This window comes from Pleurodeles waltl, chromosome 2_1, assembly GCF_031143425.1.
Source record: "Pleurodeles waltl isolate 20211129_DDA chromosome 2_1, aPleWal1.hap1.20221129, whole genome shotgun sequence".
In the NCBI taxonomy this organism is placed as follows: domain Eukaryota; kingdom Metazoa; phylum Chordata; class Amphibia; order Caudata; family Salamandridae; genus Pleurodeles; species Pleurodeles waltl.
The window spans coordinates 639873209-639899657 of NC_090438.1; the positions used below are offsets into that span (position 1 = coordinate 639873209).

Below are 26449 nucleotides of genomic sequence, written 5' to 3' on the forward strand. Positions count from 1 at the left end.
GAGTTACAGTCCCTATTAAATACATATTTTCCTAAACATTTTGGGAAATTGATTGGTTGTATATTTAATGTTTCTAACACTATGGGGATTGTACACTTCTTTAAGGTTGTTGGTTCCGGGTTGGTCAGCACCTTTCAAACTATATTTGACATTATACCTTCAGCCATATACTCCATATTTTCAGATGTATTGGGGGATTCCCTGTGACTTTGGCTTTGATTGGTGGTATAGTGCTGTTACTATTTTGTTCTTTGCAATGGCTGCCTCACCACCACAAGAAGGACTGATGGCGCTTCCACCAGCCCAACTGTATTGTTAAAGCATGATGCAGTACTTCGGAGCACCATTCCTCGAAGAACTGGAGTCCAACTGGTCTTAGTTATTCAGACCGGTCTTGAACTGTGTGCAGCCCGTCTTTCGTTGCCATTGGTGCCAATTCAAACATGCACCGGAAGTGTGTCTTGCTATGCAGCACATACCTTCTTTGGGCGCAGCTCTGATGTTGTTCCCGAAGAGGGCTCATCATGAGACGTGCACATTGAGATTACAATTGCCATGAGAAGCTTCCTGTGAGCCACCATTTGTGGATCAAGTGGCTCAAGATGCTTTTGCACACCTGGCATTTCACGGGATGCTGCCACTTTGGCCGAATCACTGGCTGAAGCACCGGAACATGAGTGTTTCCTCACCTTCTTTCGGACTGAACTAGTTAACTTGTCATCTGCCAATGCGGAGCCCTCTGTAAATTCATTTACAATTGAAGACATTGGGATTTTTTTACAGGATCATGACTATTGTCAATGATCTGATATTTGGCTTTCCATCTTGTGATGACTGTCTGCATCAATTCTGAAGTTCTAGATTGTCCTTTTACATAATTTGGCTCGCTCTTGGTAAGCTTGGCTTGTCAGGTTAAACCTTTTTATCTCCATTTATGTATATCTTTTAGCATGTTTTTAATTAGTTTGTAGCAGCATTAATTTTAGGGTTTTATTGTTGAACCACATTGCACTCTTGAACCGACAATGGGGAGGATGTTGTGCACTCAGCCATTAGGCACATACTCACACTTGTTTTGCTTATTTCAGTTTAAGTCTGAAGCCTGTGGCACTTCACTGAGTCACTTGGCACTGAGTTCTTCTTTTAAGGATTTTATTAATTCCTTTGCATGATATTTCATTATGTGCTTGCATCAAGGCCACTTATGATAGGTTCCCGGGTATTGCCGGCTCAGAGAGTACAGTGTCTTCCTTACACAGAGCTGTGTGGTCACCTCAGGGCAGTTCCTAGAATAACACAAGGTTTATTACGAAGCATCAGGCTGCCTTAGAGTCCTTAGTGGGGACATTCCAGTCAGATCGCCATCTTATACTGCCCGTAGCCTTTGCAGTTTCAGCAGAAACTTGGCATTTCTCTTCTGTCATGGAGGAGGATTTCCAGCAGACTAACAAGACCTCTCCTTTACCTTCAGCACAGGTATGGGGCTTGTGCTATATACCGGTACTAGATGGGCGGATTAAGGCTATCACTGCTGCCTGCTCCCATGTAGGAATCTTAGTGTGTGTAGGAATTTTGGTAATACTGTTGTGATAAATATGGAGGAACTGTTTCTATGTTTCACTTTCTTGGTCACTGTTGTAATAGTGTCTGGCTTCATCATCCTCATAATCGCACTTCATGCCTTTTTACATAGAATGCATTTGCTTCAGTAAAACCTGTTGAACCAAGATATGCTTCTGCTTGTCATTACATGTATGAAACTTGTGTAACTGAGAGAACTGGGCACGATCTATTTCCACCACAACATCCCTGAGGAATTAGAGTGTCATGCAGTGGGCTGCCACAAATCACTTTCACCTACGGTATCTGTAAGTGTGCTGATAGCTAGCCAAAAGGTTAGGCCGACAGCTGGCACACCGTTTGGGATCGGAAACAGTCCCCCATTCTCAGTGGTGCTGCCACCCACAACTCAGCATTGTTGTCATTTTGGCAAGAGTCTCACAACACTGTGTCCACCTTTAGAATGAATGGATTCCCTAATTTTCCACCTTATTCTGTAAAAGACCCTCGATAAATGATGTCATCACTTTAAAGATATAATATTCTGATGTGAGCCACATGTGTTGTGAAAGTTGTGTGCTCGGGTTAGTGTATATCTTCGTATTGGTTGGTGACTTTAAATGTGCTTCATCCCCATTCATTATGTCAATGGTCCTCATTGCCTATGAACGTGCTTTAGCAATACCAAGTGCCCTTAGACAACTAGGAGTCCATAGTTTTATCAACATGTGGATGAGCAAGTGCCATAATTCCAATAGTGTCCTCTACAAAAGAGGGCAGGTGTTGTGCTATACTAGAAAATCTATTGCCCACCCTCTAATCAAAACTTTGCTAGAGATTAGATGACTAAGAGCAGAACTTTTTGGCGAAATGCTCATATGACCCTAAGACGACCATCTGCCTAACCACTGAACCAACAGTAAGCCAAATATGCTCCAGGTGAGCTCCCATAGATGTAACCTTCAATTTTCTGGACAGCAGTCAAAATTGTGCTGTGAATCTATCACTCGTTAATTGAAATACTTAATTTACAAAAATTCTCTTGGTTAGCCCATAAAGTATGATGATGGAAACCTCAAGTGTCTGGGTAATATGTTATCATTTATAAGAGTTGATTACATAACTAAAAGGCATATAGTCAAGTTACTGCATTTCAGTGAGTGTCCCATTGGTGGTCTGTTCTGTCCTTGTATAAGACTAACTAAAATCATATGATACGTAAAGCATTTCAGTGTTAAGTGACTTCTTTCACTTAATATGCACCACATGAATTCTGCCAGTACTCCAGAATGTGCTCCAAACGTCTGAAATTAAACAGGAAGTCTGCTGAAAATCTCACAGTACATCAAAGAACATTAATTATCAACAGAATGTAGCATAATTCATAACCACATCAAAACAAATATTTCCTGCCATGGCAGCAGTGACTGGGGTTGTCCATTCAGCTTGAACAATCTATACAAGTTTAACTGTCGGTAATTTTGAAATCTGACCAGACATCTGATATGTAAATGAAAGCAGCTTTCTATTTTCAAAACCAAGCTTAGTAGGTTTTGCAGGAAAACAGTGGGGGAAGCTTTGAGTCTCAGTGCAATGGGGAATGAAGGTCCTAATAGTGAGGACGGTGGTATGGTGTGTGGTGACTCATCATAGTTTGGTGGTGTTTCAGGCTTTTCACCTTACTTATACCAATTGGTCCTGACTGCTAATGGAGATTGTTCAATTAAATGAGTTAGCCACTACCATTGACTGTGATATGCCTCCTTTAAAAAATACTAATACATTCCCTATCACAAACCACACATCATTTTGCCACACTCAGCAAATTAATTTGGTTTTACCTCATTGAAGGTGCTATTGAACTCTAGGAATGTTTAAGCAACTTCCTTTATCCCCATTGTGAGGATGTTTTTCCATCCTTCAGTTTTCATAGTGAAGAAAGTCCAGTGAAGATGGTCAGGGCAACTTGACATTGCCAATTGTAATACGGGAAAACTTTATAATGCTTCTGGGTAAGGTATAATAGTACCCGTTACCGAAATTAAGAACTGTACGGTTTGAAAAGCACCATATGCCTCTAAAAACCAAAGCTTTGAAATTAAAAAATCTTGCTTAAGGATAGTTGTGTAAAGCATTGAATTAGAGGGAACAGAATTGCATTTCTTTTCCTTTTACTCCAGGCAGACACATGGATGTTGGAATTCTTGACATCTCACATCCTCACTGCTTCCAGTGGTAACTTAACTAAATATTTTATGTTGCTTTTGCAGTTGTCTCTGTACGTACCAGCGGGACGGTATTTGCAACAAACACGGATATTGAGTTTCATGCAGTGACTGCTGACCAATGTGCAACTGAGTTTATATGGCATTTTGGAGACGGATCCCGCGTAGGCACATCATCAACAAGCTTTACCAAAAGATACACAGAGCCAAACAGGTAAGCGCATCCACTGCAATACTGCTGCTAACTTTCTTCTCTCAAGAAGATAAGGAAAAGTTACAGTACCATGATTTTCACTAATTACCGTCTAAAATTAGGAGTGATAACCTCTCTCCTTAGAAAATTCTGTCTATGTACCCTTAGTAACTCAACATCCCATTGTCAATTTTCAGGAAACTTGGGGAAACAGCCTTTAAAAGGATAGACTATTAATATGACAAATATGGTGTCATTTGGTCTAAAGTCACAAAATTTAAGATGGGTGGGGGTAGACTGAAATCCAGTAACTTTCACTGAAAATATGAAAACTGCCATGGGTGACATCTGCCACGAACAAGTAAATAACAAAAGACAAAAGTACACCAAATTTAAAAGGAAATAGTGCTTGCCTTTGTATTGTAATGTTTCTTGGAAATGGTTGGATGAAAACATATCTAAGTATTAAGCTAAGACAGAGCTTCCAGCTGAACTGAGCCAATGTGATGTCTGTAAATATTTACATGTAACAGATAATTTTTTGTGCACAGTGGAATTTGTAGACATTGTACTTGCGCCAGCCAAGTACCACGTTGGATTTTAATGTTGCCATAAAGCTTTGCACATTTTAATGGCCCTGAACAGTTAAAACAAAATACTACCTTATGACGGGGTGGTGCTTGCGATAGAGGATTTTTTGGTTGTCACAAGACAGGAGTTGTTTCCCCAACAATTCCCTGCGCTCAGCTTTGCAGTGGACCTTTCACAGGAGAGTGACCCCAGATGAAGGCAAATACAATGCCAAAATGTTGGGTGTTGAGATGATTTATTTCGAACTTCATTTCTCCTAAAATTGACACAAATATATTAAGAAAGGATAACTTCTTTAATGGTGCAAAAATGCAATTTCCCATGTTAAAACAAAAGTACTGGGTCCAGCATTTTTTGTAAATTGAATATTTTCTATATGTGTCAGGTTGCTTTTCATGTGCATTGAACATTGAACATTTGTTGCAAACAGAAATTTGTGAAAGGGATGTTTAAGCATTTCCCTACTTGTCAAAGACATATATAAACACTATTGTAATGCAAAAGTGTAACTTAAAGGAGGTAATGTTGTTGGACATATTCCATGTTACCAGATTTGTTTTATAGTGAAGGAAGATCTTGCCTCTTTATCTGCGATGTAGCATAATTCTCAATTTATTTTCTCACACATTGCCCAGTGCTAGAATTAGCTGTTCATTTCCAAGTACAGTTCATGTAGAGAGCGAGCACTATGCAGCACCACCTGTGTTATAACAGTACATAGTGGAGATTACAAATGTGTTAGCATTCATCATGTTAGAAAAAGGTTTGACAGTAGCTATCTAGATCTATTTCACAGAGTTTGTGTCTGTCTTTGTGATGTATGCACATATTCTCTGAAGTGCTATCAGGCACAGTGACCAAGACTAACATATCTCAAAAACGGCTCATTTAAAGTTGCTCTTTAACTTGTCTCCGTCTTTTTTTTATTTATTTTTTATATTCACAGTCTTTTATTATTTATGAATATTGAATTGATTATTTAAAAAAAACATTGATCATAAAATGTCTCATTTACTTTTAATTAACAAATGAATTTGGCAGCCGAAGAGAGACCGTTAGTAATGGAGATTGGTAATGGAAAGTACATGATAATAGAAATGGGCAAAAACATAAGTGAAGGCCGCCTTACTACTGTTCATGGACAAACCTAACAGTGTTCGCAATAGATACTACACAATTCAGCACTGCTTTGTTCACCAGTGTAGCTGTCTTTGCTCTAGAGTCCACCAGTGCAACAAGAGTGCCAATAACATTTGCACCCCCACTGTACTGGCAATGCATTTTAAAGGACCTATGTGTTCAGATGACTGTACTGCATCCCTTTCTTGGATTCCTACATCTGAGACCTGGTGTTAGTTAAAGATGTAATGTGTGAGAATCAGTATGGCAGTGGATTGTTTGAATGTGCCTTTATGTGGCTGTTCCTAGATAGTACCATTGTTGGAGTTACCATGTTTTAAGACTATCACCGCAAGCGTGACAGATCACCACTTGCACTTATTTCCTCTCAGCATCTACAGCTTCTAAGAATGCCCATACTAAGAAAGCCTCAAGTCCTGGCCTTTCAGGTGCTAGTTTGTGTGTGGCATTATCAGTATTCTGTGGATCAGGTACCAAGGTGGTAATTTTTCAGTGTTTCTATCTTCTGGTTACACGTCCTGTGCACCTTCACCTCGACTAGCCATCATGCATGGTCTGGCTCAACTCTACACAAAAGTCAGCTTTTCATCTCTTACATCAAAGTGTGGTTGAAGTCCGCCTTAAAGTGCCAATTCAACTTGGCAAAATATCCTCCTTGTCAAGTCTTAAACTGCCCTTTTATTGCATATATCACCCCTCTGGTTGGCCCTGGGAGATTGAAAGAGGCCAAAACTAGAATCTCTGATTTAGAGGACAAGGTGACATCCATGAAGCAAGAACTGCTTCAGCTTGAAAAGAACAAAGACCATTTGGAAAGTAAGATGGATGATTTGGAGAATTACAACAGGTGGTCAAATCTTCAAATTGTAGTGGTCCTGGAGAGATGCAAAGGACAGTAGACAACTCAGTGGGTGGACTCCATGATTAAGAAAGTAATGCCTGAACTGGTGAGAGGTTGGACTATCACTAGGGCTCATTGGTTTCCAGCTCAATGATCCTCCAAGGTTAAGTATCGTCGCCCAATACTGGTGAATTTTGCTGATTTCCATGTAAAGGAGCACATTTTGTCCATAGAAAAGAGAAGCGTCTCAACTATGGAGGCCCCCTAATTCTAGTTATTTTCAGACATATCTACATCAGCAGTACGGTGATGAAAAAAGCATTTGCCAGGATTATAGACTTGTTTAAATCCCAGGGTGCCCAGGGATCTATTGTGGAACAGTCCAGTCTTAAGGTTCTGGTGTAAGGACAATTCTGTCTCTCCTCTGCCATTGTGGAGGAGCAAGAGCTTCTCCATAAGTTATCTAATTAGGCGTGGGTTTTGTGACTGACTTGAGAGGTGGCATGTTTTTCATTATATTTTTCTATGTGGTGTAGGCATCTTTTGAAGAGTGGTGTGCTTTCAGGGGTGCGGGGTGGGCCCCTTTTGGGGTATGAGTGCAGTGAGCTGCAGTGTCATGGCCCCCTTCTTTTGGAGGGTTGGGAGAGGGGTAGTGCAGGCAGTTCCCTTCCTGGGGGTGTTAGGGCAGAAGGGCATGGAGTTTCAGAAGTGGGTGAGGTTTAGGTGGAAAGGGGCACTTAGAGGGGGAAGAAAAGGAAACGTTGAACTTTATCAAAACAGACGGATTGAATGGAGTGAGCAGGGCCGGTGGCAGCAGATCATAGGAATTTAGTAATGCATAATTTAAGGATTATTTACTGAAATGCAAAGGGTATCCTTAACAAGTGCAACTATGAGGGTCTTATACGATGGGTAATGTCACTCTCTGCAGAGCTAAAAAAAAAAAATATACAAGAGCATCATCTGAAGTGTAATGCTCCCAAAATGTTTATTCCCAAGAGGTATTATCATGCAGATTTTGCTTCAGGTGGGATGGCAGCAAGAGGCATAGTTATCTGTTTAAGCAATGGTATCGACTGGGAAGCATGGGAAGTTATTAGGCGTCCTTGTGGCAGATGATCGTGGTTGAAGGTATTTCTCCTTACCTCCCCCCTTAACCTGGTGAATTACTGTGGCCCTATTAGCGACAAGATTAAATCCTTATTATACATTTTATTCAGGATCTCTCTTTAGATATGTCTAATAAGGCTAAAACAGCTGAAGCCTGAGACTAAGAAAGTGATCTCTGCTCTAAAACAAGATTTTAGTATTTGAGATCCTTGGCTGGTTGAGCACCCAGGTATAGCACAGTTCATGTGCTTCTCACAACACTTTCAAAGCACTTTCTGTCTTTATTGCTTTTTAGCCTCCTAGTCCCTTAAAAGAGCTGGGTCAGGCACTTGGTTGAATGCTTTATCGGATCATTCAGTGTTGTCAATCTCAATAGAATTTGCTACTCCCACAAGAGAATAAGGTGTAGGTGGTAGAACGATAGTGCTTTAATAACCAATCTGTAATGGCTTGAAAACATGCGGGCATTCAAATCTGAGTATTTTGTAATTAATAGAAATAGGGCCTCACTGTTTTCTGTTTGTGAGGCTTTCAAGGCCATGGCACATGGGCGTATCATTGCTTTCAAAGCCAATCAAAACAAAGAATGCATCAGGCAAATAAAGGAATTCTAAAGACTATCAGCAAGAATTGTATAAAGAGAGCATGCAGACTGAAAAATTCCTAGCTTGGTCCACATGGATTAAAGATGACAAATCTTCTGTTAGGAAAATTGAGGAGCCGGCCACTCAAAGGATGATATCTGAGAAAGATGAAGTTGCCTCTGTTTTTTTTACAACATTATGGACTGTGATATAAAACTACGTATCTTGTGTCTTCCCCCCGCATAGCGTAGTAGTTTAGTTTGTAAGGATTCGCACAACTACTTGAATCTTTGGCCACAGCAGTGATGGGAAAATGACAGAGTCTGACGTTTTTAAATTTCCTCAGAAAATTCCCAATGCAAAAGCTTGTGGTAATTCCTTTAAGCAATCCACTATAGTCAGTTTTATCAAAAAAGGTAAATCTCTGTCAAAGGTCAACTATTAAAGACCCACTACCCTGCGTATTGCTGACTATAAGCTACTGACCAAAATATGGGCTACATGTATTATTCCAGCTGGCCAAGCATTGATTCATAAGGACCAGAGTGGTATTCTTTATAATCACCTCATGCCTGCACATACAATGTTTTTGCTTCACACAAGCGATTTCATTTCACATAACCAAACGCCTGGAGCAGCAATTATGGCCAACGTCAAGAAGGCGTTTGAACTGGGATGCCTTATTTCTTTGTTTGTTGAAATTCGGCTTTTCTTTGCTAATTTGTCATTATGCTTAAGAACTTGTACCAGGGAGCACAAGCCAGGGTAAAAGTGAATTCCAGTGTTGTGGGTAAGGGGTCTATCAAAAGGGGCACCTGTCAGGGGTATCCCCTGTCCTCAATACTGTTTGCTTTTTTTTTTATTGAACCGTTAACTGTTAAACGTTGTAGCACACCAGGGATAATAGCAGATGTAGAGGGGATGTCCACCGTAAAGTTGTTTGCAGACAACCTGATTTTGGATCTCAAGCCCTATAAAGCAAACGTACAGGGTGCTTTAGATTTGTTAGAGGAATATATGCGAATGGGGGAGGGGTACAAAATCAATCAAAGTAAAAGGGAAATTTTGCTTTTCAGTGCATCTGTTGAAAAACTTTCTTACAACAACAGGCTAGGGCTCAAAGTCCAATCAGGTAATTAAGCATATATGTAACTGGTAATCTTCCCCAGATATTCCAGCTAAACTACATCGCTATGTGAACGAAGACACAATAATTACTGGATAGATGGTCTCTCCTCACCCTGACATTTATTGGGAGGGTGACATTAGTTAAGATGTCGATATTACCTCTATTCTGTTCTCCAACATCCCTATCACAATTAATAGCTATTTTCAGAAACTCCATTACCTTTTTAGAAGTTTTGTTTTGAATAAGATGGCCCCTAGGGCTAAATGTGCTGTCTTGCAGCTTGAGAAAGCTCAGGGAGGCCTGATGCTTCCTCATATGCACATCTTTTATCAAGCGGTGCTTTTTGATCTTGTAGGAAGATTACTTGATGGCAGGGGAGAACTGGATGATTTTCTTTAAGAAAGATGGTGCAGGAATCTGCAATTAGTTTGCCTGCTTTAAAAAAATCACTAAATTGTCAAAGAAAGCAAGGTACAAGGCACTTCAGGAGTTGGGTAGTAGGATGACAGCCTTAAACCTATTTTATCAGATGCCAGCAGGCTTCAAATAACTCCAGATACAGGAATGTAACCATTTTAGCCTGTCCTTATTGAGGGCTGGATTGTCTTTTTGGGTGTCTCATGGCTTTAAGGAGTTAGGGGATTTTGTTATAAGGGGCAAATGAATAACCCTGGATGAGGTAATGCTGAGGTGTGGGGGCCAAAGTAACAGCTTTAGGTGGAGCTTCGTACAGCTAACCCGTTTTGCTTTGAGTTCCTATGATCTTAGTCAGGAACCACACAAGGTCATGCCTTCATTTGTTAAGAGCAGGCTTACGGGCAACGGGAAACTGGTACAGACTGTTGCATAGCACTTTGAGTCAGGATGTTATTCCTGAGTTTCTCAAAAGAATTTGAGAAAACTCAATATAGACTTACAAAGGACGATCAGCAGGTCTCAGAAATGGGGGACAAATCGCTGAGAGCAACAGATTTTAAGAAAATGTTCTTTCTTTCCCGATGGTTGCAATACTACACCCCTAGTTTTCTGCGTAGAATGTACCCAGACGTCCCTGACCAATGCTTTGCTGCCACTGGGATGATGCGGGGGTCAGGCTACATATATTTTGAGTCTAAAATTAAATAATTTTTGGGCGGACCTATTCTCCGCTAGCAGTAAAGGAATAAAGACTACAGTGGTCCCCGATGCTAGATTAGTACTATTTGGGTGTCAAAGGAGAGCGAGAGAGTCAATAAGGCAGGGCAGTTTTTTACCTCAATTGCATTACTAGTAACCCGGTCCTTGATTCTCCAAAGTTGGAGGACTAGCCAGGTTTTGACATTGAAGAGAGGGTGGGAGAAAATGTTAAGGACAAATTATTTTTGAATAAAACTATGCAAAACGTGCAGGGGGCTATAATATGTTTGCAGCGATTTGGTGCCATTAAGAGCCTGCTTGAATGTATTTTGTATTTAGTCTGTTCCATTAGGAATTCCTGCTAATTGGATTTTTTCTTTTTTTTTTTACATAAAATGTCCTCTTTTTTCCACATAGCACAGTGCACTAGAATATTATTCATGCTGCTTCAACAGTTTGCTTTTAATGCGCCTTACACTTTACTTAATTAGATCTCTATTAGATTAATTTTGGTCTGCCCCATTAGGAGGTCTTGCCAAGTGTTTTAGTATGTAGGTTTCCCTGGCTTTTATATTTGACCTCTATTAGTGCTGTTTTAACAATTCGGTTTTAAAGCATGTAACACTTTACTTCAATAAATCTGGGGACTTTCAGTTACACAAGGCACTTTATTTAATCGCACTTTAATCAGAACTGGGAACACCAGCTGCATTCTTTAGCATGTTAGTGAAAATAAGGTTGTTTCACTTTATTATAATCGATTATATATTGCTTGTTTTTAGAAGATTTCAAGATCTATAATTTGCACCTTAGAGCAGGGCACTCTCAGCTGCTTTTTCTGCATCTTATCTCCTCCTTCCTGTTTTTGCTTGTCTTATTTAAATTATGAAATATGTATTATATCTGACTGTTAGGATTTGTTAAGGATGGTTTTTAGTACTGTGGCGGATTCATGCATGTTGCTTTTTTAAAAACTGATAATAGGTTGAAGTTATAGGGATGGGGCAGAGTGTGGTTTGGAATGTAAATGCCGAAGAAAGCCTTGCATTAGTTTTTTTTTTCTAACTTGAACTCTATGTACTGAATGGTGTATAGGGATGTACATCCGGTATGTTTAAGATTGATCTTTGTGCTCTGGCTCTACCCTATAGTAAGATTTCAAAGTCTAAAATTTGCAATGATGCATATTTGTCTTGATGAATGTTGTCCTTTGTTGGTTGTATGATCTCAAATAAAAAAAAAAAAAAATATGATGTTTTATGTGTGTATTGTTGTATTCTTTATGTGGATGACTGAGTTCCCCCAAATTTTTTTTTTTTTATAAAAACAAATTGAATTTGATTGAAAAAGGCTGCTTTCCCTATTGAATATGCAATAGGGGGTGTATTTTCTGCAAGTAGTTTGGGTTGCAAATGGCACGCACCACATTGTACACACTACAGGCTCAGATAATGGCTTTTGCAAGCTTAACCTCTTTGTCTGCTGAAGCTGAGTAGCGAGGGGGGATTTGCTCAATTGTGGCTATATATTTTAACTTTGTACTTTATTAGGAAAAAATTAATGTTGATATCTGTAACTGTGCTTTGAAACATATCTTTTTTCTTTATGCATTTTCCTTTTCATAGATATAATGTCAGAGTTAATGCATCCAACTCAGCCAGCCACTTCATATCAGAAGTCTACCTGATCACTGTGCAGAGGAGAATTGTTGCCAATAGCCTGGTTGCCAAGCCATCAGTGTTAGTCAATGAAAACGTGACTTTTGTGTGCAGGATAAACTCTGGTACAAGTGTGTCTTACCAATGGACCTATGGAGATGGCAGTGTCCGAGCTGGAAGACATATTAGTAATCACATATACAACAGGTCAGTAGAGTAGCATCCTTTCATGCTGTGTGTAAATGCCCTCTTGTGTTTATGTACAGGAGCCATTATTTGAATAGTGTTTTCAATTTGACTTTGTTCTTCTGATAAGACTTGATGTGTGCCACATACCTTGCTCAACGTCTTTTTGAAGTAATAACTAATGGCACTTTTTTGCCTCTCTGAAATGATTTGGATCATTGATTTCGAAGTGATGAATGTGTTCATGTGTCCAATGAAGAGAAGCACTGGAAGAACGCAATGATACTGGAAACATTTTCAGATTGTGTATGCTGCCATCAGCTCTGTCACCAAAGTCATAGGGATAGTGAACATTTCAAACATCATACAAATAATAAATGTAGTAACTGGGCCATTCCTATTCTCCAGGAGAATAGTAGTGGAGAAGTATGTATCCACTGGGTCAATTTGGAAGACATTGTTCCAGATATATTACTAAAGTATTGTGTGATATGGTACTTCCATTTACAAAGAGCATGTTTTCCATTGAATTCACCTCTTTAAGTTGCCACAACATTTGCATCACAGATGCAGTTTTACTGTTTAACATATAAGGCGAACAAACTGGAACATACGGAAAACTGGATAAAGCACCTATTTAATAGTTGTGCAACACAAAAGTAAATTATTTTGTTTTGGTCCTATTTAAAACATTGATTTGCCTCACACCCCAGAATTGCAAAGAAACCCAACAAGCCTCATTTGTACTTCCCTTGCTGATGTTATACTTTGAAATATTTATGTAGTAACTTTATAACTATTTTAGTTCAGTTGTGTATTATACAGCATTTAGCATCTTACTACCTTTCTTTTCATGCTCCCTGTATCCCAGCACGATAGTCACTTGGTTAACATTACAAATTTACTGCACAATGTGGGTAGACAAGGGAAAAGTAAACCCCAGTTTCTATGTTTTTAAGAATAAGTAGTAATTTGTCTGAAGACTTTACCTAAAATTTGATCTCTGTCCTTGAACATATAAGAAATGCAATTAAATAAAAACAAAAACATAAAGGGGGTTATTCTAACTTTGGAGGAGTGTTAATCCGTCCCAAAAGTGACGGTAAAGTGACGGATATACCACCAGCCGTATTACGAGTTCCATAGGATATAATGGACTCGTAATACGGCTGGTGGTAAATCCGTCACTTTTCCGTCACTTTTGGGACGGATTAACACCTCCTCCAAAGTTAGAATAACCCCCAAAGTCCTCTGTATTGCTCCGTCTCCTTTTGGCTGCCTGCAGGGTTATTTTAGGGGTGCTGCTGTACCTCCGGCACCCCTGCTTCTGGTGCCAATGGAAGAATTCACTGAAACATGATCACCCAGACGTCATGTTTGTAATGTGACTATAGCTCCCACTTGGAACTAACCACACTTTCTTCACCCTTAACCTTTTAGCAATCCACTAATTCAGTGTACGTGCAGGTGAGGGTATTTTACACTAGTCCTATTGAGGAAGCACCTAACAGGCTCTGGTTCCTATCACCTTCTTGTTGCACCACTTTTTAAGCTCTGTTCATACTATCCTGCTATTAAAAAACAGTCTTCAGTACCTTGTAAAAACAGTTAGTTATCCACATTTATTTCTCCCCTGGGTAAAATAAAGTGCCCAAGTAAAAAAAAACGAGTATGCATGCAGTGATCTAATTTTAACCTAGGAAACACCACCAAAATAAAAGATGATTTCTGCAAAGATAAATTTGAATGGTTAACTGTTATTGAAAGTGATTAACAATAGTTTTTTGAAAACATGTTTGTAGTGTGTAAAAGGTAGTGCCACCAAAGTGTGACAGAGGAGAGCCTATAGAGTGCCTATGATAGAGATGTGGATGGCATGGCAGGCCAAGTAGGTAGGCCTGCTGCTTTATAATTTGTGGCAACAGCAAGAATTAACAATACCAGAGCTATCGAACTAGCACAACATTTTAAAATGAGGTTTCACACTCTTACATACATTCCCAATCATCTCTAGGACTATTGCCACCATGAGGCTGATTGTTAGGACACCAGAAAACCAAAGGATGGTTCTTGGTGCTGGATTAGGAACTCAGTGATGAAGCATGCTACTTTAAGTGGGCAAAGGTATTCACAAACTTAGCAATGTATAAGTTTGAGAATTAAATGAGACTGAGCCATGCTTATTTGTGTAAGCTGTGTGTTTTCAGAACTGTCCCAGAGTTCCAAGTACCTACAAAACAGGATAAGTGTAAACCTGTCTCGCTTGTGAATCTCTCCTCTATGACCTAACTCCCTCCAGCACTGCACCTTTCAGTTCACCCCCAGAGCTTCAATTGAACCCAGCCAACACTTAATTTAGGTCTGTTTTTGGGAAAGGACACCAATAAATCTTTTTGGGGTTTGCTCTTTAAAATGAAAAGGAGTCTACAGAATCTATTCAGTGATAGTTGTACACCTCTCCTGCAACCACTCTTTTCTATTGTGTGCTTTGTGTAAGAAGCCTTTGAAGACCTGGAGATGCTTTGAAGTGTGAAGAACTATGTTCTTCCAGATAACAATGTGTGTATCAATTGAATCTACTGTAGCATAGCTGAAGTAGAAAGTTTCTCATATGCTGGAATTACTTTAGACCTGCAAGATAATCGCCATCTAACTTCATTGCTGTTTTTTTTCCCCAAGCTAACTTTATATAAATTTGATACCATGTTCCAAACAAATACTACAAATTCAATGTCCCTATAGCAGTGACTGTTGGGAAGATGGTGATTTTAGCACCACAAACCCTTTGTTGATGCCATTTTTAGGGGGAAAAAAACACTTGCTTTTTTCTGCAGCCCTTTTTTAAATTTTTCTGAAGAAAAAACTAAATTTTATCTGTATTTTGGCTAATTTCGTGGTCTCCTCCAGGGGAACCCACAAAATCTGGGTAGCTCTAGAATTCCCAGGATTTTGGGAAAAAAGGACTCAAATTTGGCGTGGATAGCTTATGTGGACAAAAAGTTATGAAAGCCTAAGTGCGAACTACCCCAAATAGCCAAAAAAGGGCTCATCACTGGGGGGAAGGAGGGAGGGGAAGGCCCAGCAGCTAAGGGGCTAACCTTTTTTAAGCTATCACATGGTTAAATGCATGGTTTCAAAGCAGCATTATTGTTCTACATGTTTGATGATTAACTTCAAAACTCCATGCACGTTCTTCCCTCACAGAAGCTTTGTAAAAAGTACACAATAATTACATGGGAGTGACATATGCTTTAAAAAGCATTTTAATGGACGACATTGGCTGTAAATAATTTAAGCACATTCGTCAAATCAGAGACAAATATTAAGATCACATAAATATTTGTGACCCATCGTGGAAAAAAAGCGGCATCATTTCACAGGTCCAGGATAGGGAATACCCGAGCTGGGTTTGAGGGTGAGTTGTAATGTCCTCTAGGTAGGAGGTCAGTGAGGAGGGTACAGCTGTGTGTGTGTCTCTCACATGAATGTCAGATCTGTTATCAGTGCTTAATTTGTAGAATGATAAGTGCCGGTGCTCAAAGCGCTACTCAGAAATTTGCGGCGGCACCGGGGCGCTGAGTGCCTTGATGCTTGATCTTAAATCCAACGCAGGACACTTTAATCTGCCTCCAGACAAGGGAGACACAGCAAACTGAAAGTGTTCTGAATGCACCTTGAAATGCAGACAGTGCAAGTGGGTTGCAGAACATGTATATGAACTGAAGGAGCAGGACAGGACAGGTAGGTACATATATTTTAAATAATTACTGGGCCCATTGCACAGGGGAGAAAAATTCAATAGCCCTGTTAAATACGTGCCAGTGGTAAGTACCGGAAACCAACAGCACAAATTAAGCACTGTCTGTTACCCAGTAATGTAAGCGTGCAAGGCGAAATAATCTTGGCAGTGAATGGAAACTAGTATGAAAAGGGAGTATTTTTGTGACTGGAAAGATGGAGAAACCCAATGTAAAGGATTGGGAGTTTGAGCATTTGATCATGGAGTATTGGAGGTAACTCGGTGTGTGTGAGAAATGAAGATATTGTCATGCACAGAAAATGTGATTAAAATATGTTTGCAAGAGTGGCAGATCACAGGTATTCTTGACAACGAGGAAAGGAGAAGTCATTGGACTAATAGAAGTGGAGCTCCAAGTGTGCATGACTGAATTGGGTATTCTATTTACAAAGGAACAGCACAGGTATATGCTTGATAGCGCACTTTTTATACACAATATTTGCTTGATGGTTTATGCCAAATGGGCTGGACACAGTGAACCTAGGCAAATGGACCAGAGGTGCTGAGTATTTTTTTTTTTTTGTAGCTATCTGTTGCAAGAGCGCTTGTCCTCAGTACATCATAAAGAAGTGTACATAAGAAATGTGAGAGTGGGCTTTGGGCTATCCCGTTGGAACCATTGGCCTTCAAGAGTTTTCATGGTCTTCCATTGCTTGGATTGCTTTCTGTTAAGACCATGGCATTTTGTTCATGGTTATATTGTCCCATTAGATTTTGTTGATGGTATTAAGTAGTATTTTTGTTCTACTACAGTTGCAATGCAATGTGCAGCTTGACATTAATACCCGGTGTGTGCTCTTGGATAAAGTTTACTGACACAGCACACTTTAAATGCTGATTTATAGCTTCACTGCTTGAATTTATAAGCTTGTCACTAAATGAAGGCACAGTGCTATTCACTAAACACCCTTATGCATGCTGTCATAATGTTAATGGGTATAAAACATTTTTGTTCACAAAAAAACTGTGCAGGCAAACAGGCTCTCTTAAAGGTTAATGAAAATACTGTCTTACCTACTATGACATATTTAGCTGTGAGTTTTTTTAAACTCATTACCTATAAAACAAACTTACTTTTCAGCCTAATTTTCATAACATTCTTCTTTGAGGATACAGCATAACTATGTTACTGCACTCTGTTCAGTCATTTTATTATAATAATTATAATTATTAACAATAATCCAATTTAACAAAATTCATAATGGTATCATAACAGTAATATAATACTGGGATAAAGCACCCACCAGACGTATATTATAAGAATATTGCAAGTCACTGAGGAGTTTGAGGACCAAATAGCGGAAGAAGGCTAAAGGTGGAGTTCCTTTATAAGGTTATGGAGCTCTGTGGACTTGCAATGTTCTTATCATGTACGGTAGGAGGTACTTTACCCCATATAATTGTCACACCATCCCTTTTCCCACAAACCATGTAAATACTTAGTGTATAGCTCTTTCATATGAAAGTGACCATGTTTACAAATATGAAGGATACAAATAGAATCTTCAGTGCATAAATGAACACATTAAAAAGGCGGTTAGAATCCGTTTAAGGCAAGTCATTTGCTCAGAATGTGAGGAAACATACAGAATGAATCAGTTTTATATTTAACAAGTGCAAAATATAAACATGCTGCTATATATATGTGTGTGTATATATATTTATATATATATAGTTTTTGCTTGTCATTGTAAGCATGAAAAACAGAAGAAGAAAAGCAGCATTTGTTTTCGCTTTTGTTTTAGTTCTTTAAGCAGCTGATTCAATTATGTCTCATGAACTGACCTTGCTTTCAACTTGGCTGCTTGCTCTGGAAGAACTTGACGTCCGAATTGGAGTGTAATAAGTTGTTACAGTTAGGTTTTGACATCATTTCTTTATAATCAGTAATGGTGCATCAGAAGCTGCCAATTATAAAGAAATTAGAGACTGCTTTTTAATACAGGGGTTGCAGAATCACAGGTTTTATAATAATTATAATATAAGAGAATGTATGCATATGTATAAGCCACAAAGTATGTGTATGGACTTCTCATCTACAATGGAGTTCTCATCTAACCGATAAGAACAAGACTAGAAAATCTTTTAGCACAATAAGCATCTAAATATCAAACAAAACATTATTTTTACTACCACGGCTATGCAATCATATCTAATAATAACACCTGCTATATATAACTACATAGCTGTCATACCAATAAAACCTGCCTACTGTATCTACATGTTACACCTACAGCACTTAACCCACTTTACCCGACCAAACATATCTAGCATAACTAGACATAGGATTGCCACACCTAACTTATCAAACCTAAACTACCTATCATAGTTTAACTACCATGTCCGTCCTATCATACCCAACTCACCTACCTTTTCTGGTATAGCTTAACTATCATACCTACATATCATAGCTATTAAATTTGCCTATAAAACCTAGTCTACTTTACCTAAATTAACCTAACATAACTAGCTTACCATACCTTACCTATCACACCTGCCTTCCATACCCATCACGTATACCCACATACCTCCCGTACCCAGACTACCATTCCAATGGGCTATACATGCCTACAATACCTATCATACCTAACCACCAAATAATAACATACCATCTACCATACATAGCCTACTATACTTATCTATCCACCCAACATACTTGGCCTACCTAATCTACCTAAAATACTTTACCTGACACCCATTCCTGATCTTCATAGCTAATCTACCATAACTAACCTACCTCCACCTTTAAAGTACTTGTATCATACAGAGGCTGTAGATACCTTATGGCTGACTTAAGGTTCCAGTTTTTTTTAATAAGGTGCAGGTTATGACTGTGGGAGCACTATTGAGGGCTTAAAGGAACAGCAGCATGTTTCAGAAAGTACTTTTGCCTAACCTGAGGGTCTCAGAGTAACAGCCCGCATTGGGAAATTATTTGCAGCTTTTGAAATGCATGAACGTGTGTATGCCATTTCGTCCGTAAAATAGTGTGGCCTATTGTTTTTACATATTAAGACTGATTGCATTCAGAATCAAAGTAGGGGTCTGCTGTATATCCATTAGGTTGTGTGCTGGGAGCATTGCTAGTCAAAGCTATGTGCAGCTGTTTAGCAGGCAGTTTGTTTAAAGTGGCCAATGCAGTCAGACATCACACATGATGAAGTGACATCACACATGATGGAGTAGTAGATTATGGCTGTGCAGGTGCTTCTTTTTTGTTCTCATTCCTACAGACTCGTCACCCAGCAATAGCTGATGCATTTTGACAGGTAGTGAGTGTAATTTGGTGCCCTGACAAAAGTACCATACACGCCTTTACTTTGCATATTTTACCACACATGGCTTTACCATGCATTTCCTGTGAGTAACATTGAAACAACATTTACAGCACTTAAATTGGCAGTCATATCTTTACCACACATGCCACACAATTTTGATTTTTAACATTAAAGACTATGGGCCTGATTTAGAACTCAGCGGATGGATTACTCTGTCACAATGGTGAGGAATATCCCATCTGCCGAAATCTAAATCCCATTATATCCAATGTGTGAGAAAACAGGGCTGATTGCAGAGGCCCCCTAACTTTTTGTCCCCATTTTCCACTTTGTGCTGGTGTTTTCCTGACTCTGATGGTGCCCTGGGTACTGCTAACCAGTCCCAGGGCCTGTGCTCTGTGTAAAATCAATATGCAAATTAGGCTAATTATAATTGGTTAAGTTAACCTACCTATAAGTCCCTAGTATATGGTGGGGCATGTAGGTTTAGGGACCACAGCATAGGTAGTGCACCCATAGGTGCACTGCTGAGGTGCCAGTGTCATTTTAAAGGGAGGCCTGCCTTGCTGGCTGCTTTTAAATTAAAGTTATATGCAAATTCGACTTTGGAATTAAAAGTAGTTCCAAAGTCTTAAACTACCTTATTTTTACATATAAGTCAACCCTAAGGTGTGCCCTATGTGCCGCTAGGGCTGGGTGCCATGTAACTATAAGCAGGGACCTTATAAAAATAGTTTTATAAGCCCTGGTGAGGTAAAAACAGCAAAATGCATTTTTCCCTCATTGTAGTAGATGAGCTTCATAGGCTAGAATGGGGAGATTTATTTTAATTTGTAAAGTCCCCCTAAATGATGGATACCAAGAGATTGGTATCAAATTAATTGTTGTAATAAATCCCACAACTTCCAGTTGTTGGATTTAATATAACTTGTTCAGGTAAAGCGTTTTCAACTTTACCTGAAAAGTTGCCAATTTCAGCCCTGCATTGTTTTTGCTGCTGTGCTCTGATTGGCCAGCCTCTAGCAACCTGACCAGGCTGCCTTGATGAGGTGTGAAGTGGCCTGGCTTCACACAAAGGAATGTGCCTGTGGGAGGGAATCTCCCCTCAGCAGATGGTGAGGCAGGAAGAGGGAGGGCTGCCAAACTGGTCTTCAAAGGCAGAGAAGGACATTTGGAGCAACCAGCAACACCCCCACATCCTGCAACCCCAGACAACTAGGTGCCCCCTTGATTAGATTAGGAGCGGGCAGGAGAGGGCTGTGTTTATGATTTTTAACCAAACTCAGCCAGATGTAACCTCCAAAACTCAGATTCAGCCATGATGGATTTTTGGACAATGTTGCCTCCTGGGATTGATTTTTGCCACACTTCCCAGGAAGTGGTCATCACAGGGGGAAGGACCCTGCACCTGATTGGAGAACCAGGACCCCCCTGCTTTTCACCCAGGAGCAAGGACAAAACTGGCAGACCTGCACCCACACCTCAGTTCCCTACCACATCCAACAAGGAATAACTACAGAAGAAGAAGGACTGCCCTGCTGGACCCCTGGCCTGCACCTAGAACCTGCACTCAGAAGGACTGCACCAGCTGCACACCTGGGCTTCACCACAAAAAGGACTTTGCCTGGCTTCAACTGGTTCAAGGAGGGACTCCCTGTTTGCTACAGGTGAAAAATTGCTAACCAGAGTCCCCTCCACCAACTCCTGAAGAAAGCGACCATCTGACCACTGTCCAGTTGGCAAAAAGGAGTTGCGCCAGGTGCATTCTGGGAGTTGTAGTCCGCACCCCCAAGGACCATCTCAGAACGTCTGGACCCTTGGGGTGATCTGTGGACCTCAAAATAACCTTAAAAGGACATCTGGGAGAAGCCCCAGAAGTTTGGAGAAGTTTGGAGAACCTTTGTAAAAAAGCTCCATAGAGGGACCGACCCGCTGCGGCCTGATTTGCTGGTTCGTCCCGGTAAAGAAAATCTCTGAGAAACAGACTAAGTCCGAAGGTAAAAAGTTGACCGGGACCTCCCAGCCAGCGTATCCGAGGAGGGCTCCAGGGACGTCGGATCAAGATCCAGTTTTACCCCGGCAGAAGGATTTTCACCTCGAAAAAACGACTAAGCCCGAAGGTAAAAATCTCCACAGAGGATTCCCGCGACATGTATCCGGAGAAGGGCTCCAGGAGGTCGGATTGGACTGGCAGGTTCGTCCCGCTGAAGAAAATCTTCAAAAAAGAGACTAAGTGTGAAGGTAAACTTTTAACCGAGGCCACCCGCGGCCTGTAGCCGAGCAGGGCTCCATCGCGGTCGGCCTGAAACTTTGACTTTGCCCCGGTCGAGGTGCAACCAGATGACCCGATTGGCGCTTTTTGTTTCTAGGTGCTAAAAAAAAAAAAAAAAAAGCGTAAAAAATGTATATCTCCGGTTCCCTTTATCTGATTTCATTCGTTTTGGTGTCATTTTAAAGATAAAAATATAATCTATTTTTTAAATTGGTTTTGGATTTTTAAAATGTTTCCTGTGTTTTATGATATTTGAATGCTTTACACTCTGTCTCCTAAGTTAAGCCTTGACGCTCGTTGCCAAGCTACCAAGGGTTGAGCTGGGTTTAATTTACTGAGACCTAACTGGACCTTAGTGAAGGTTGGTGGCTAAGTGTAGGTACCTACCTGCCCTTACCAATAACCCATTTTCCAACACAATGGGATTTAGATTTCGGTGGATGGGATATCCATCACCATTGTGGCGGAGTACCCTGTCCACAGAGTTGTAAATCAGGCCCTACATTTTTAAAAGTAATAATTGCAAAGTATAAGTAGTATTCATATATTAAAAAATATGAAAGGCTCGGTAACACAAAGGCTTCTAACCAAGCTGGTAGACAAAATGTATGTAAAATTAATATTTTCATAAAAATATGGGTTTAGTTACACATTTCTCTGCTCAAATGCAATGATTCCAATAAGTATCCCATTGTAAAATAAGGTGAACTCTTCATAATATTATAAAAATGTCCATTCCACCATTTTGTGCTCAGTTATGCGTCGACATATGAAATGGCCACATGCACTACTTTCAGGAGGAGAAACAAAGTCAGCAAGAGTTGAACACATTGCCAGCTAAATTTCAAATCAAGTATTGCTGTAATGCAATAGACTCTTTTTAAGATGCTATAATGCAATAGACTCTTTTTAAGATGACAACCATTGGCAATTAAATAAAATGTAGTACATTAAATGTTTTTATCTCAGACACATTCGTTTAGGACATTTTGAATAAATTCACTTCTGCAAGACACACTGAATACATAATTATACCAAAGTAAATAATTTCCTCTTTTTAAAAAAAAAAAATAGATTAACTTCAGTCACAGTAAACTTGGAGAAGATGCTTAGGTCTGAAGTGGGCAGATTTTCTATTCCTAAATATAATCTGAGCCAACTCAACGATGGTGCTGGACATTGAAAAAGGTGGCAAATTTTACATTTTAAACTCCATTCAAAGCCAAATAACTCTGGGCTGGGAATGTGCTGGACACTGAAAGAGGGGCAGATTTTCTATTCTAAACTCCAGTCAGAGCTTAGTGTGGTATAATGTATTATTTTTATTAACAGTGTTTATTCTTGGGCAGTCAAGAAGTTTAAGCAATTCCTGTGGGGGACGTGTTTTGTAGTGCAGTCTGACCATAAACCATTACAGGAGATTTTTGATAAAAAGGGTTTGGATTGTATTTCTACACTCATTGCAAGTGGATTGTTGGTCTTCAGGATTTTCAGTTTGTTGTTAAATATGTTCCTGGTTGTGAAAATAAGACTGCTGATTGTTTATCTAGGTTGAGATCGGTAAGCTGGAATGAGTGTGATGATCTGAGTTTGTGGTGGGTTGATGATGATGTTAACGTTTGTAGTGTGACTGATGGTTGCATTTTGCAAAAAGAATGGTTGGAAGAATTGAGCAAAGATGAGGAATTGTTAAAGGCTAAGGAGTTGCTGTTGTCAGGTGTTGATGTGATGAGAATGGTGTTGTGTTATACAAGAAAGTCTGGAATGAACTTTCTGTGGAGAATGATTTAGTGTTGAGGGCTGGCAGGTTAATACCTCCATCTGGTCTGTGTGAACGTTCGTTGTCCCTTCCTCAGTCAGGTCATCATGGGATTTGCAAAACTAAGGAGAGGTTGAGGAGTGTATATTGGTTGCCTGGTATGGATTTAGCTCTGGAAAGGAAGGTTAGAGACTGTGTGGAACACAGAATTGCGGATAAGATGTTAAAGAGAAGGATGCATCCCATGGCACTGAGGGAAATTCTGAAAGATCTATGGGAAGAGGTGTCCTTAGACATTATGGGTCCTGTGAGCTGTGATACTTCTCCCAAGTATTTGGTGGACTTGATGGATGTTTTAGCTCATTGGCTGGAGGTATTGATTACGTCAGATGTTACGGCCATGACAATTAAGTTTCTTACGGATGTGTTCAGTAGAGAAGGGAATCCACTATGTATTTTGACAGACAATGGGGTTCAGTTTACATCCAAATTGATGTGTGACTTTTTAATGTCACAAGATATTGTGCATAATAAGTGTGCTTTGTACCATCCTGAAACTAATGGTATGGTTGAATGTTTCAACAGGACGTTGAAAGAGACAATACAATTGGCTAAGCAAATGGGTGTAAGCTGGATAAATGCTGTCAGGACTAAGGTGGAAAACTATAGGTACACTCCACATTCTTGTACACGTCAGTCTCCCTTTGTTTTATTTAGAAAGAGAGTTCCACACACAAAGATTAGTCCACCGTGGATCAAGAATATGTCAAAGATATGAAGTATTGTGATGATTTAAAGAATATTGCCATGACAAAAGCGGAGCTTGTTTAAAAAAAAAAAAAAAAAAAAACGAAAACGCACGTGATGTGCTTAAATCTGAGAAGGAGGTTGTTGTGGCTGTGGGTGATTCTGTCAAAATAAAATTGCCTGGTAGGGTAGGTGGTGGTCAATCTCACTACAGTAGAATTTTCAAGGTCATTAAGGTGTTCAAAGGAGCGATCAGAGTTGATGATGGACGTGTATGGAATATGATCAGGGTTGTTAAACTCAAGACTAATTAGTGTTTTATTTGTTTTCTGTTTTTTTCCTCCCTCCTCCCTCTTCCCCTTTGTTGTTTGTTTTTTGGGGGGGTTACTTTAGGGAAGGGGGTAGTGTGGTATAGTGTATTATTTTTATTAATAGTGTTTATTCTTAGCTGTTTAATTGTATATTGTATTGGTGGTATGTTCCTTCCTCCCGCGCTGTTCTCCGTTGCAGTGGTCGGAATGTTTGTGTATTCCAGACTCACTGAGACAGCGGTTGGTGGACCGATCTGGGAGTCGTGGATGAAATTTCCCTTTCTGGAGCGGATTTTGATTAAAACCTACAACATTCTCAGTTACTGCTTCGTGAGCTTCATTTTATGCGGACTGTTTTACCCTTCACTTCACTTAATTTTGGAAGATACTAGACACAGAGGGGGAAGTAGATTTACTTTTAAGAAACAAACTTTTGAAAGGAAAAAACAGCAACATTGTTTTATCTTTAAATAATGAATCCATACTCCTCTCTGTGTCTTAATCTAGAAGAGCAGTATCTCCTCAACCAGAAAACAAAAGAAAATCCCTAATAAGCAAGTAAAACAATATTCTCTCCATTGAGCATATTTCAAAACCATCAGGTTCACACCTCCAATACCTTTTCTTTAAAAAACTAACCAACTTTTCCAACCCCAAATGGACAAATAACTACCTCAACCTATTGCAATGGCAGAGCAGTTACTCTTGGAAATATGGTTGAAAGCAGCATAATCACTCTTCCCCTGCAATGGAGCAAACATTTCAAGTCACTTGATACCACTTTCAATGAACTTTGTGGCTCAGTATTGAGGGAGGTAGCCCAGAACAGTGCCATGCATGTTGCAAGTAGTATGCCCAAACTTCCAAATTTGATAAGAATGGTACAGCAACAAAACAGGTGATTAATCCACACCATAGAACCCCACAAACCTATTCTTAAATTAACATTCCACAGGACCTGACAAAATTCTTTAACCATCAACCTTTCCTTCTATTTGACAACAAGCACCCTGGATAATTTACACAACTCCTACTAAACCTGCATAACACTGTTGTCCTTGAAAACAGTGACATTTGGATGCTGAATGGTACTTTTAAGTTAGCCCTTCATCCTTTCGCCCAGATTTACTCTGCACAAGTGAACATAAATAATACTAATGTACCAGAATTTTTGTCAGTTACAGGATCTAAAACAAAACAAGTCATAATTGTTGACTGAAACACATATGATAAATGCTATTTCTAAACTCTGTCCAAACACCCAAATTCAAGGATTTCTTTTTTCAATTTTCCCAGGCATATTGGGATTTGTTTTTTTAAAAAGATCATTCGCTGAGGATTATATGTGTAGCAGTAAACATTACTTTGAACTAGGAAAACTCACTGCTTTCTGTTGTGGTTGCTGGAGCAAAACCTGGGCTTTATAGGAGAAACCAAGAGGCACCATGGTGATGTTACTCCCTACAGAATCATTTCTAAAGAGACTGAAAAAGCAGACTCTGGACCAACAAAGGAGCATTAAAATTAACAATTACACAGTCTCCCCCTCATAGAATGGGGCCAGGACCAATCCATCTGACCCTCTGAGTTATCGGATATCCTTAGCTCGAGAGAATGGAAAACCTCTATTGTAAGCAAGCCAGTTTAAAACTTTGTTGCCAAACTCTTCACTAGTCTCAACCTGGCTACTACGCAGAGAAGGGATTCCAATGAGAATAGCAACATAAGGGCATGCAGCGGGTAGTAAGTGAATTATGGGCTGAGACAGGTGTGACGCGCTTCGATGCCACCTCTCTGAACATGGGTATTTTAAAGATCTATCCTTGTTCACTGGCATAATATCCACTGCAGAGGGAGTGTAGGATATACAGTTCAAATATAATATCATCCCTGGACAAAGAGCCGGAGTTTGGCGGTCTTAATGTCTAGTATCCTGAAGGTAACATCCCA

At 39.7% G+C, this 26449-nt stretch overlaps 1 protein-coding gene across 1 annotated transcript in view; it reads left to right on the forward strand.

Annotated features, from left to right (window-relative positions):
• PKD1L1 (polycystin 1 like 1, transient receptor potential channel interacting) overlaps window positions 1-26449 on the forward strand; it is a 1079023-nt gene that overhangs the window by 338138 nt on the left and 714436 nt on the right. The window contains exons 17-18 of the mRNA XM_069216140.1: window positions 3831-3999; window positions 12115-12354. Of these exons, the coding sequence (XP_069072241.1) occupies window positions 3831-3999; window positions 12115-12354 (409 nt within the window). The remainder of the gene's footprint in view (window positions 1-3830; window positions 4000-12114; window positions 12355-26449) is intronic.